At 45.7% G+C, this 14010-nt stretch overlaps 1 protein-coding gene across 1 annotated transcript; it reads left to right on the plus strand.

Annotated features, from left to right (window-relative positions):
- The first annotated feature begins 5280 nt into the window (after positions 1-5280).
- On the plus strand, positions 5281-9417 carry LOC144949957 (complement C1q tumor necrosis factor-related protein 5-like). Its single transcript, XM_078879946.1, has 3 exons — positions 5281-5446; positions 7325-7387; positions 8598-9417. The coding sequence occupies exons 1-3, from the start codon at positions 5281-5283 to the stop codon at positions 9092-9094; spliced, it is 726 nt and encodes a 241-aa protein (XP_078736072.1). The 3' UTR covers positions 9095-9417.
- Positions 9418-14010: the final 4593 nt, after the last annotated feature.

Genomic DNA, 14010 nt, shown 5'->3' on the forward strand with positions numbered 1-14010 from the left:
ACATTAATATACTACAAATATGCTCCTTCATCTATAAAAACACGTACCTCCGAGACATCGTACCCAACCCCTTCAAAGTAGTATTTCAGGTTAATTCCCAAATCCATGTGAACAACATGAGACACTAACACATTGTCCTGCGGAGGGAGCTGGTAGTAACGTTGGGTTGCTCGGTCAATGGCCAGGGTCAACGGCGGCGTGGTGTATTCCGCAAATATTCCCGACTGTGAGGGCGGGCACAAGCCGGTGTGAGTAGGTTAAACGTTGAGTTTTATAAGGGCACCACGGGGTGACCAGCCCCTCCCCACCCAGCCCCACCCCTCCCATCCCCCACCCAGCCCCACCCTCCCCAACCAGCCTCCCCCCACCCTCCCCACCCAGCCCCTCCCCACCCTCCACTGTCCCATTACTTCACCTGGCCACGCCCCTATTCTCGAAAATTCTCGTGGCCACTGATTCACTCGCACTCTAGGTTGACTCAACTGTCATTACATTATTACACAAAGCATGTTTGTTTGCATTGTCCTTGTACTGTTCGCCTCTTTGCGTTATTCTCTGGTCTACTAACGCTGGCGGTCCAGATGTAGTGTAGTAGAACGACACTACTACTGTGCTGGCTCGGTATGGGGACTGTAGGCGGGTGTCACGGAGGTCGTGTCAGGCCGTGACACTCTGCGTGAACCCAACAGGACACGTGACCGGATAAAGGGGGGCCAGGGGGGTCACGTGGTTTGGGGGCTCGGGCCTTCCCGAAGGGGGGCGTGGCCTGGGGCGGAGCCGGCCACGCCGGAGTGGTTATAAGCGGTGTGTGGACGGAGCGCTGGGCTGTTCTGCTGGGACAACTCTGGGATGAAGCCACCATCTACGATCCTCGGTGTCCGGTCCAGGAATGTAGCAGTATCCGCGTGTGTCATGGGTGGAAAAACCCTGATTTTTCCAGCGGCAGGCATCGGGTTTTTTGCTTTAATACAATTAAACCCGATATCGGGGAATTAAAACCTGGTTTAATTAATACGAAACTCTGATAGGCTTAGGCTGCTTCCTCGTCGGTGCTGCTATTGTACTCGGGGCCATCGGGCACGGGGTAGTCGTAGAATGCGGGCAGGTTGGTCTTGATGAACACGAGCTTCTCCACAATCGTGGGCGCCAGTGAGTTCCTTGGCTTGGAATGGATGAAGCCCATCGTTGAATAAGTTGGCGAAGTGCGGTTAAACCGGATTTCTCCCAATCTCAGATGATCGGGTTTAATATAAAAAGACAATTAAACCCGATTGTAAAAAACCCGACTGTGCCACCCTTGCCGTGTGTTAGCTAAGTTAGGAATGGTGGTTACCACCCTATGTCGTTATCATGTTAATGTTAAGAGTTACCCATTGTGTTTAGATAAGTCCAGTGTGCGCCTGAATTTAGCCAACTACACAGAGACAAGGCCATGAAGAAGGCTGCCTCTGGTGTAGACCAATGAATTTCAAAGACTGCGTATTATAATTATCAACGAACGTCTTTGCATGTCCTACCACAAGCATGATGTTGTGACTAACAGAGACTTTATGATGCCTTACAATAGTTGCTGTGTCTATTTGGTGTTTGATCATCTTAACACAACTGTGTTATTGCTGGAATGGGTAATAAAGCGTATTTTTTTCATCATCGTTATACAGCATATTATGTGAATGGGTAATAAAACCTGTTCTTGTTTTCGTATCGCCCGTTTCGTCCAGTCGTCGACTGCATAAACAGGAAAGTCCCGTTTGCAAGCACCCAAAGTAACACTGACAAACACAGAGGCCGGAACGATACACTCTGGGTCGCCCTAGAAGGGACCCCATGACAAGACACAATGTTCCACAGATGTCGTTCTGTACGTTGTGCCTGGAATTAAACGAGACCTGGGCCAAAACACAGTGATGTTATTCCTGGGCCACCGCTCCCAAGAGCATACCTGTCAACAACCAGTGCCGGATTATCCTATTAGCAAAAGTAGCAAATGCTACGGGCCCCGAACTTTCAAAGACCCCGCGCTAAATGCTTTCAAGCTATCAATTCCGGTTCAGTGATTCTGCACTTGCTCTATTACGATAGCACTATACTGCCTTCAACTTGTATGAACGACTGTGTGTTTAAGGTTAGCGATTTGTCGTATTATCTGGCTTTACAGTTACAATTACTTTACTATGCAAGTAAACCATTTGTGTGAATATTTATGTGTTTTAATCATTTAGGGCCCCTTTTTAACATATGTTACAGGCCCCGCACTAGCTTCATCCGGCACCGTCAACAACCCCTTATGATCAGTGCCCTTACCTTATTGCAGACCAATTCAGACCTTATTGGTCACTCAGTGCCCTTAGAAATCTCAACGTTCGTCATACAAAGTCCCATAACAAGGGAAAAACAGACAAATCGTCAAAAAAAGTGTTGCCCATATTGAAACAGCTGTACGCCGTATGGACCTGAAAACTCGATTTCCTTGTATAAGAATATGGGGTAAACCGTCTGGGTTGACGGGTATGCGATAGCCAAGACAACAGTACGCATTTAATCAGTCGTAGATTACAAAAATGATATATAGACTCATTAAACACGACATACAGAGCGTATTCATCTTTATGAAATAACTGCATCGATGGGCAAGCAGATACAGTACAATAAGTATACTCTCTATAGCTCTATGCCAAGCCCAGAAATGGAACCGTTCACATATTTAGCACATCAAACATGTACGCCAAACGTACACTGTACTCCCAACGTACTTACGATTCATTTATTTGATGCGATCGACGTTCGTTCCGAGGTGAATGTCTGCGCGATTCAATTTTAGCCGGTGCGTTTGTTCAGCTCTTGAAGACCTTAAACCCCCACAACTTCTATTTATAACGCCGTTGGCTCGAAAAGGGGGATTCCTCATCGTGTTCAAATCTAAAGTGGAATTTAAAAAAATATATTTTGGGGAAGAGAAAAAAAACCCCGGGTGGGGCACGCTCTGCTATTTTCAAGTTCAAAGACATTTCAAAAGTTAAGCAAGTGCTCCCAATATACAGGATATTCTTCCCTGTAAAGTCTGGTAGGCGGTGGTTGCCCTGGCGAGTGTATCTTGGCGCAGCGAGCAGGATGCTTGGTGAATAACGGGACTGCCGAGTGTGAATTCATGCCTAGTTACCACGTGCTCGACCTTGCCCCTTCCTGAGTGTTTCTCCACCGCTGGCGTGGACGCTGAATGGAATGGCAGGCCATGATCTCCGAGGGTATTTGAATAAGGGCGTGGCTCATAGAATTGCAGAATCTATCGGTGGATATCCCGAGGGACTGCAAAAGAAAGAGGATGCATCGAGCAAACCGATTTGTTGTTTACAACAAGAGCACTTTAAGTCGGACACAGACGTCTCCAACGTAAAATGACCAAGCGAGCACATGTAATTATCTACTGGAGCATGTGACTAGGCCTCGGCAAGGTAAGGTAATTTACCCTTTTAACCGGGTAAAAGGGTAAAGGTAAAGGGTAAAGATGTCGACATGCCAAGGGGTAAGGTAAAGGGTAGGGTAAAGGTAGCTCAGAAGAATTACCCGGAAGGGTAAAGATAGCGCAAAGTATTACCCGGTAAATACGGTGCCTTGTTTACCGCTAAAAGCTCCGTGGCACAGTCCGTGGCCTACATTTAATAAGTAATATTAAAACAAACTTGATTTAAAAACACGCTTTTATGAAATGTACGAGTAATGACAGAACTCCACGACTTCAGGAAGTGGCCCCGAAGCTTGCCACAACGTAAGGGACCGTGGTGATTTACAGCCAACGTCAGTTGAGCTTGGACAATTAGACCCAAGCCAAAACATAACATATAAAAAAGATTGTTTAAAAATATAGATTTTTTTTTTATGATAGAATATAGTATTGTCATCTGTATGACCTAAGTATACGAAGTTTGCAGTCGATACCACATTAGGAAGTGGGTAAAAATTGAGTTTCAAAATTTGAGGATATAACAACAACAATAACGACAACAACGAGAGAGTGAGTTAAATGAAAGCGTGTAAAATTTGAATCATCGAGAGTATTCTATATGATTAAAGCGCTCTACCTAGCATTTACCGTTATCAACCTTCCCTGGTAATTACCCTGTAATCGGGTAATTTGTATGGGGTAAGGGTAAAAGGTAGGGTAAAGGTAAGCTCGTTGCTTTTTACCTTTTACCTTACCTGCTAAAGGGTAAAAGGTAAGGGTAGAGTGATTGTATTGTGGTAAAGTAAAAGGTAGGGTAAAGGTTGACTCGTTGTTTTTACCTTTTAACTTTTACCTTACCTTGCCGAGGCCTACGTGTGACCTTGATTTGTATATGTTCGTTGCTTAGCACCTGCACACCACCAAACATTCGTGTTGCTACCAACACAAGTTGTGTTCCCATCGACACGACATCTGGTGCTTGGGGGAGAGTATATAATTCTAAAGGTCCTTCGTAAGAGCTATCACAATTTAAAGGGGAACCACTCAAGAAAAAACGTTCTAAGTTCTGCATATACTTCCAAGACCTCGGCGGCCCCCAGAGATTTTGTCCAACCTCTACATTTTCATCTTGAAAGGTGAACGGTGTATATATCTGGGGGTTTTTTTTACTGATAGTGATGTTGCATTCATGGCAAAAGTATCAGAAAATAAAAGCATAAAATGTTAGGACAGTTTTATGATTTTCGCTAAAATCGGACACTATATGTCGACCTGAATGGAGGTTGTTGGTCAACCGAATCTTCATATCGACCACAGTTCTGTTACATTTGTCAATAGATTGACAAATATACTGAGATTGGGTTAGCCTGGTCACCTGTGACCATACAAACAAAAAAAATCATACATATGCATGCATTATGTAATGCTTTCCAACGTGAATTTTTAGGGAGTAGGTCAAAAAATGTCTTTATCGGTACGTCTTCTGACCTAACGACGAACCGAGGCTCCCCTCGAGGCCACACAGGGAGGGGCGTGTGGCACAGTGTCGGTTCAGCAGAAGTAGAAGCGATGTTGGCGATGTTCCTCCGCTGGTGTCCACTGTTCGTGTCAGTTCAGAACGAGTGGGAGGAGCGATGTTGGTGATGTTGTTCCACCTGTGCCCACTGTTCGTGTCAGTTCAGAACGAGTGGGAGGAGCGATGTTGGTGATGTTGTTCCACCTGTGCCCACTGTTCGTGTCAGTTCAGAACGAGTGGGAGGGGCGATGTTGGCTATGTTGTTCCACCTGTGCCCGCTGTTCGTGTCGGTTCAGAACGAGTGGGAGGAACAATGTTGGCGATGTTGCTCCGCCTGTTCCCGCTGCTGGCGTCGCTTCTTGTCGTCGCGTTGGCAGAACCCGGCGGGTCGCGCACCCCGGAGCTGCCGGGGTCGTGCCTCGCCGGGGTGCCGGGGATCCCAGGGCACCACGGGGCTCCGGGCAGGGACGGCCGGGATGGAGAGAAAGGTGACCCCGTTCTTCGGCCCTCCCCACCAAAGCCCCCAACCCAGAACCCCTCACACCCCAGAGCCGCTCCTCTAGGGCATTTGTATAATCGTTGTTGTAAAGTGCCTTTGAATAATGCACTTCTATAGAGAGCATTCCCTCGTTATTCACGAACTTGGCTATCCACGATATTTTAGCTATTTGCTAATTGCATTTGGAACTCTACACGACTACAGCATCGAGAGAGAGAAAGAAAGGGATGATTAGATAAAGCGATGAGAGATAAAGCGATGAGCAATAAAGTGATGAGAAATAACGTGATGACAGATAAAGTGATGAAAGAGAATGTATTGCCAGAAAGTGATGACGTAAAGTGATGAGAGAAAGTGATGAGATAAATTGATGAGATAAAGTGATGAAAGATAAAGCGATGAGAGATAAAGTGATGACAGATAAAGTCATGACAGAGAAAGTGATGAGAGATAAAACGATGAGAGATAAAGTAATGAGGGAGATTAATTCTAGATTTGAAGCTTTCGTGACTGCAAGGATTCATATTCTTAGGTTTTTCCGGTAAAGTCACGTAGGTAAAAAAAATTAAATTAATAAAAGTAAAATGAAACAAAATAAAAAATTCACGACGTTTCGGAAGCAACACAAGCCCCCGTTTTCAGGTGGAACCGTCACAGCCACGACAGCTGTATCAACTAAATGAGAGATCACAAGAAATACCACCCCGTATATATAATGGTTGAGGGGGGAAGGGCCAGGAACGGCACACTTTTTATTAATATGGTAAGGTGAGGCGAGCACAAGTCAGATCTGAAACACGGCAGAACTGATTTTTCGGCTGTTGCCGATCATTGCTACAACTCTGTGGGCTCTCATGAAATTGTCTTTTCCGAGACCAAGGTGCTCTGCAAACATCCTGGCTACCATCAAAGGTTTGTACACGAAGCCATACAAATATACAAACACAGACATAATTTCAACCGTGATGAGGGTTACAAACTGAGTAATCATTGGAAAGATGTGATTAACCATGCAAAAAAGATGTAACTACACTTATTTGGACCATCTTATTTGACAGACAACTATTACAGGTTATTGATAGACAGCCAGTTTGTTGTTTTACCAGTTTTAGTTTTTACTTGCTTTCTTTTTTCACACTTTTGTTATGTATGCTAGGTGTTAGTTACAAACCGCACCTCTCCATAACAAAGGCTCAGTCCTTTGTTATGCAGTCTATTCTTAGTCTTAAGCCTCACCTTACCATATTAATAAAAAGTGTGTCGTTCCTGGCCCTTCCCCCCTCAACCATTATATATACGGGGTGGTATTTCTTGTGATCTCTCATTTACTTGATACAGCTGTCGTGGCTGTGACGGTTCCACCTGAAGACGGAGGCTTGTGTTGCTTCCGAAACGTCGTGAATTTTTTATTTTGTTTTATTTTACTTTTATTAATTTAATTTTTTTTACCTACGTGACTTTACCGAAAAAACCTAAGAATATAATGAGGGAGAATGTGATGTGAGAAAGTAATGAGATAAAGTGATGAGAGATAGAGTGATGAGATAAAGTGTTGAGATACAATTTATGAGATAAAGAGACGAGAGATAAAGCGATGAGAGATAAAGTGATCACAGGTAAAGTGATGAAAGAGAATGTGATGTGAGAAAGTGATGAGAGATAAAGCAATACGATAAAAGATAATTTGCATAGGCCAATATTATTATTCACGAAATTTGCTATGCACAAGATTTAAAAAAACAACGAAAGTCATCTAAGGATTGCCCAAAAATATGTCCGTTAAAACCCGCACTAAATTGATACGTCTATTGTTTTCTTTGCAAAACGCTTAACGATGCATAATATGAACGCGTCCCTGTTGTCTCAGGGGTAACTGGATCCAAAGGCGAGCCCGGAGTTCATGGAAGCAAAGGAGAAGCTGGCGAACGAGGTGGGTGGATCACAGACCGTCACTGATCCAATGCAAATCCAACGCAGAAGATCTCTGGGGTTTGATCTTCCACGAAGCTCGTGGTCCACCCGAATGACATCCACTGCAACAACAACAACCGCCATTCGCCACTAAGTGGCGGTGACGTCATCACAGCTCTTGGGTCCGGCTATGTGCACGTTAAGGCCACGTGAAGTACGCTTACCTGATGCACAAATGGAAAATGGAAACCTCTACAGTAGTAGTGGTGTGCGACTGTGGTCATCCAGAACAGAGACCGTACACAACATGTAACCACGCAATGCCCCGATCCACAAATACGAAGGAGACATCATCACAGCGATGATGATAATGATGATACACTCCTCCGCTAACGCAGTCGACTAGGCTTGACCACCTGAATGTGAAATTGTAGTCGTTGCTCTGCGTCTACATCAACTGTTGACTCATAGATACCCATAGAGATCCAGACTCATAGAGACGCGCAGAGACTCAAAGACTCATAAAGACTCGCAGAGACTCGTAGGCACCCACAGAGACTCACAGAGATCCGTGGAGACTCGGACCCATGTACTTTTGTAGACCCAGGCTTATAGAGACGCATAGAGATCCATAGACTCACAGAGACCCATAGAGATCCATATACTCATAGAGACCCATAGAAGCGCATAGATCCATAAACTAATGGAGACGTCACAGCGATACACTCCACTACACCTGATACGGTTGTCTCGGCTTGACCACCTGAACGTGAAATTGTAGTTGCTCGGCATCCGCTCTGATTAAAGTAGATTCTGAAGTGTAGCGATGTGACGCACCGAGGTCACCCTGGCCTTGCCACTCTCTTTCCATACCCTAGCCTTGCCACTCTCTCTCTCGACCCTGGCCTTGCCTCTCTCTCTCCACCCTGGCCTTGCCTCTCTCTTTTTTTTTTTACGATCAGTGGAAACAAGAAGATGCTCGGTGTATTCGGCACTTTGCTTCGTTCATCATTTCGTAATTTTTTTTTACTCTGCTTTATGTAAACCCCCACCTCTCGCTCACTCTCTCGCTCGCTCACTCTCTCGCTCGCTCTCTCTCTCTCGCTCTCTCTCTCCACCCTGGTCTTGCCACTCTCTCCCTCTCCACGTCAGAACACGAGTCTCCCTGTGCTTTGAGACATGAGTGGAAGGTGCCTTACATATAAATGTAAATAATCATTTGTTTTCAGGTGTCCCGGGTAAATTCGGTCCCAGCGGCAGAGCGGGCCCCATCGGCCCTCCGGGACCACGCGGATCAAAGGGCGACGAGGGCGGGAGCCCCGCGGTGGCCAAGTCGGCCTTCACGGCCAAGATCTCCTCCTCCAATCCCCCCGCGGGGTCGCCCATTAAGTTCGACGTCATCATCAGCAACGATCAGAGCCACTACGATCCCCTGAGCGGGAAGTTCACCTGCGTTCACCCGGGCCTCTACTACTTCGTGATGCACGCCCACGTCTATAAACACGTTCTGTGCGTGGCGCTCATCAAGAATGGCAACAGAGTCGTTTCCTTTTGCAGTGACAACATAGAGAACACATATGCCAATGCCATTAGTGGGGGGTCGGTGCTCAGCCTTAAGGCGGGTGACCATGTCTGGCTTCAGGTGGTCGATGCTTACAATGGAATGTTTGCTCAACCCGGCTATCGCGACAACTCGTTCACGGGATTCCTTTTGTTCCCCGATTAAAATTAAGAGCGTCAACCGCTGCCACATCAGAGCAGGAGACAAAAAAGCACTGGGTGGTTTTGTTTAAACATATCTATATATAACCTGTTAGACTAACAAAAAATCCCACTTCATGTAGAGGAACACATTTGATGACGCTTTAATGTTGACGAGCGTGCGAAGGTTCTTTTGTAACGTGCTAGCGGGGTTTTTTTTTGGGGGGGGGGGAGTTTCACACGTGTTGTGGCCTTTTTAAATCCTTTATATTAAGTTCGCTTGCTTGCTTGCTTGCGTGCTTGCTTGCTTGCTTACGACCGTGCAAATCTTTCGGTCGTTTTTTAACCCACTTCCCGTGATCCAATCGAGCTGACATTTTCCACACAGACTCGTTGTGCGTGACAATTAATTTTCGTGAAAATTTTTTTCCAAAATTTTACACTGTTTAGGGAATTTTTTTAAAATATTTAATTACCAATTGCTTAATGCTGGCAGACAATCATCTGACCCATAGGTGGCAGCCATCTCAAGCCAGAGGACGAGAGGACTCTAGCCGCCACGCATATAAAGGATTTAGAGTGAGAAACTTTGTTTTTACGGGTTAATTTTTTTTCTCTTCACCAAGTGCACGGACGTGGGGACACATTGGGATCGGAGGAGAAAATGGCGATCGAATTTTATTGACTCAAAATTATTTTTTTAAGTATATATTTTTTAAAGTGGGCTTCGGGCCAGAACACGCATTGCGAGAGAGGATGACGGACCCAGCGGTCAAAACTAAGGATGGAGTGGTAACCAAAGAGATAACACGTCCGAGATGACATCATATTTGATGTTTATCGAGCGCCTTGACTCAAGGCGCTTGGCTCAAGGCGCTCTCTCTCTCTCTATAACATAGTTTTAAAAGTAGTAACAAAAATTGAGTGATTTCGATGGCAGGGGCAGTGCAAGGGCCTCGGATTAGTGACCGTAACAGAGGGCACGTGGACGTCATGAAAGGGGCTACGGGGGAGAGGGGATGGAAGAGGAAGGGAATGGGCGATGATGGTGAAGAAGTGGTGATGCTTTGAGAGAGGAATGGAAGGAGGTAAAGGAGGGGGACTACTTCATATAAAGGGGCAGTGTTGAGTCTATAGGCAGTGTTGAGTCTACGGGCAGTGTTGAGTCTATGGGCAGTGTCGAGTCTACAGCCAGTGTTGAGTCTATAGGCAGTGTTGAGTCTACGGGCAGTGTTAAGACTTTCGGGCAGTGTTGAGTCTATGGTGCAGTGTTGAGTCTATGGGCAGTGTGAGTCTATGGGCAGTTTTGAGTCTATGGTGCAGTGTTGAGTCTATGGTTCAGTGTTGAGTCTATGGTGCAATGCTGCTCAATGTACAGGGGGAAGTTTATTCCGGTGGAGGGGCGCAAGGAGCGAGAAAGATCGAAGACGAGATTGAGCACAGGGATAAGGAGGCACACACAGAGAGGTGAGAGCGGCAAGATATGGTGGGGAAAAGCCCATGAAGAGATTTAAAGAGGAGTTTAAGGTGTTTGAAAAGACAGCGACAGTTGACGAAGTGGGAGATCAGAAAAATAACGATCGCTCAGCAGGAAGCGTTTTTAATTTGTTTCGGAGGGCAATGGAGAGTTGTGTAGTAGGCAGAGAGACGAGGGAGAAGACAAATCCAGGAGTCGATGTGTAAAAGATGAGCTCGTGCGCAAGAGGTTTTTTTTTGGTCGGGTTAGATCGCGAAAATATACATTTGCCGTTAAACCCGCCACCACAGCCAATCAGTAATGGGATTTGTCACGTAAACAAAATGTGGCCAATTCGTTACGAGTACAGCACTGACCGGTTGTGTGTTGGGTAGTAAAACCCACTATCACGTTTAGAATTCTGGTAACCTGGTGACGTGGTTACAACAACAACGACGAGCAGCATCATCAGGCAACAGCCACGGAGTTGTGGAGAAATCCTCCTCCTGTTTGGGTCTTAAATAGAGGGTGGGATGGTTAAAAAGTGATGTGTGTCACTTGTGAGCCTGCCACACCCAGGAGCGTGAACCAGGAGTTTGGCGGCAGAAAGCGTGAAGGAGTCGGCGGATTTTGTTCACTTGACGTTGAATCGGTGAAAGCGGCAGGTGCACGTAGTCGCGGTGATGTCCGTTGGAGATTTACCATTGACATGAAAGCTTGCGTGCAGAAATTGAGATGGAGTTTTGCATCGCTGTACCGTGCAGAGATGGTGACGTGTTTTGGAATATATTCACCCCCTGCTGTGGATAGACCATGGATGATGATGATGCTGATGAGGATTTGTGAGAGCTTGTATGCTTAGTGGAGTGGGAATCCCTTGCATCGCACTTGGCAGAGAGTGGTATTGGTGGGGTTAAGTGGGTGTTCGCGGTGGCTCGGAGATGTTGACTACCTCGCCTGGTATACAGGAGAACGTGGGTTCGATCCCGACCCTTACCGCCTGCTGTATATTTGGAGTGTGCATGTTCTCTCTCCTTGTGGTCCCGTGGATTTTTCCCCAGGTCGCCCGGTTTTCCCCTCCACAAATTATAATCAACGTCACGCGTTTAAAGAGTATTTGACTGCTATAAATTTCCACGTGACAAGCACACTTTGTTGAGCTGTTATTTGTTGATCGCCATGTCGCTTCCCAAAAAAAGCTACATAGCTCAGTGGGCCTTACCTGCAAAGATAAAAGGTAGTTTATTCGTTACAAAAAATACATAAAAGTTGAATTTCTCAGCTCCGGACCGTTAACAGTATTAACGTCATAGCCAGAAAGATAATGTTGGTCAACTGGAAGAATGATGAGCCAGCCCCCAAATTGGAAACAGTGGTTTCGTCGACCTTATTGGTCCGTGCCCATTATAAATCCCAACCTTCAGCCTACAAAGTCCCATCACAAGGGAGAAATACAAACTAATAGACCATTACCACGAGTACACTCAACACTACACTCACCACTACATACCTGTCAACCGCTTATCAGTGCCCTACCTTATTACAGAGCAATTCAGACCTTTTTCGTCGCCCCGTGCCCCTTATAGATCTCAACGTTCATCCTGCAAAGTCCCATCACAAGGGAGAAATACAAACTAATAGACCATTACCACGAGTACACTCACCACTACACTCACCACTACATACCTGTCAACCCCTTATCAGTGCCCCCTACCTTATTACAGAGCAATTCAGACCTTTTTCGTCGCCCCGTGCCCCTTATAGATCTCAACGTTCATCCTGCAAAGTCCCATCACAAGGGAGAAATACAAACTAATAGACCATTACCACGAGTACACTCAACACTACACTCACCACTACATACCTGTCAACCCCTTATCAGTGCCCCCTACCTTATTACAGAGCAATTCAGACCTTTTTCGTCGCCCCGTGCCCCTTATAGATCTCAACGTTCATCCTGCAAAGTCCCATCACATTGGAGAAACACAAACTAATAGACATGGTTTGACGACTATGCAAGTTATTTATTACGGGTGAGAACAACATGCAGCATCAGCGATGGCCGAGGAAATGGTACCCCCCCCCCCTTCATCCGCTCAGCCAATGAGAGCAACGCATGCTCTGAGCCAATCAGGCCCCGCCCCCACCCATGATTTGTCCGTTGCTTCGTCCGCTTGTCCCGGAGAGGGTCGCGACGGCAGCAACGCGTTGAGCAATGGCGGTCCACACCCCCTCCCCTTTCCGTGGCGACAGACTCTATAGCTCTCCATTGCTATACACTACTATAGACTACACTACTATACACTACACTACTATACACTACTATACACTACACTACTATACACTACTATACACTACACTATACACTACCATACACTACTACACTATACACTACACTACTATACACTACACTATACACTACTATACACTACACTACTATACACTATACACTACTACACTATACACTACTATACACTACTCTACACTATACACTACTCTACACTATACTACTATACACTACACTTTTCACTATACTACTATACACTATACTACTATACACTACACTATACACTACACTATTCACGATACTACTATACACTACTATACTCTACTATAAACTACACTACTACACAATACTACACTATACATTACTATACACTATACACTACTATACACAGACTCTAGGTCTTCCTGGGGAATTCCCATTTTGGTTCTTGACAAGGGCTAATTGGTGTTTTTGCTGCAGACGTTTAGTTATAGTGTACATTGAACCCATATCACCCATGGCTGTGGCTCTCTCAGCTTTGTTTGCCATATCCTAAACAAAAGCCCTTTTGTGTTTCCTGGCCCTCGTCTCTACCTCCTTGATTTTACCCTTGTAGGCCAACCGGACCTGTTTCTGGAGCCTCTGTGACTTGCTGTTCAGCCGCTTAACTTTTAATTGTCTCCTTTCCTCTATTGTTTACCATGTGTCAGATGTCCATCATTTGTTCCCTTTCTGTTTGAAACCAGAGGTTTTCTGCTGTTTCAAGGTACGTGGTTTTGATTGTATCCCACTTGTTGTTTATATCCCATGTCCTCTTCATTTTCAGAGGCAGCGCTCAATGCATTGATGCAGTTGTTCATCACCACAAGCTCGCCGTTTTTCTTTGGACATTTTTGTTTGGCAATATCCAGCTATTTCCCCAGAATGTCTCGATTGAATATATTCATTTCACGGAGGACTTGGGCTATCTTTGCTGTCTCTCGTACATCATCTTATCTTGGCTTGAGGACCCAGTAGGATCTCCTTCACTCTCCTGACTTCCAACAGACTTTCATCAGGAGTGGTCATACTGCCTGTAGGTAGGCCTGAGCCTACCGTGGCCGTTGTGTTGTCCCATTCTCATTGGGGCTTCCGTAACAAACCTTTTTTTCCGGGGTAGCGTTTATAGCACTCCGTCCAACCCTCAACCTGGAGGGCCGGTATGCTGTCGTTTGTCAGG

Source organism: Lampetra fluviatilis, chromosome 55 (genome assembly GCF_964198595.1).
Source record: "Lampetra fluviatilis chromosome 55, kcLamFluv1.1, whole genome shotgun sequence".
In the NCBI taxonomy this organism is placed as follows: Eukaryota; Metazoa; Chordata; class Hyperoartia; order Petromyzontiformes; family Petromyzontidae; genus Lampetra; species Lampetra fluviatilis.

Bases quoted from the DNA above. Each gene is read 5' to 3' on its own strand.
- LOC144949957 (XM_078879946.1), top strand. From the start codon at position 5,281: ATGTTGCTCCGCCTGTTCCCGCTGCTGGCGTCGCTTCTTGTCGTCGCG. The intron at 5,447-7,324 runs GTGACCCCGTTC...CTGTTGTCTCAG, and splicing joins CGGCCGGGATGGAGAGAAAG to GGGTAACTGGATCCAAAGGC. The intron at 7,388-8,597 runs GTGGGTGGATCA...ATTTGTTTTCAG, and splicing joins AGGAGAAGCTGGCGAACGAG to GTGTCCCGGGTAAATTCGGT.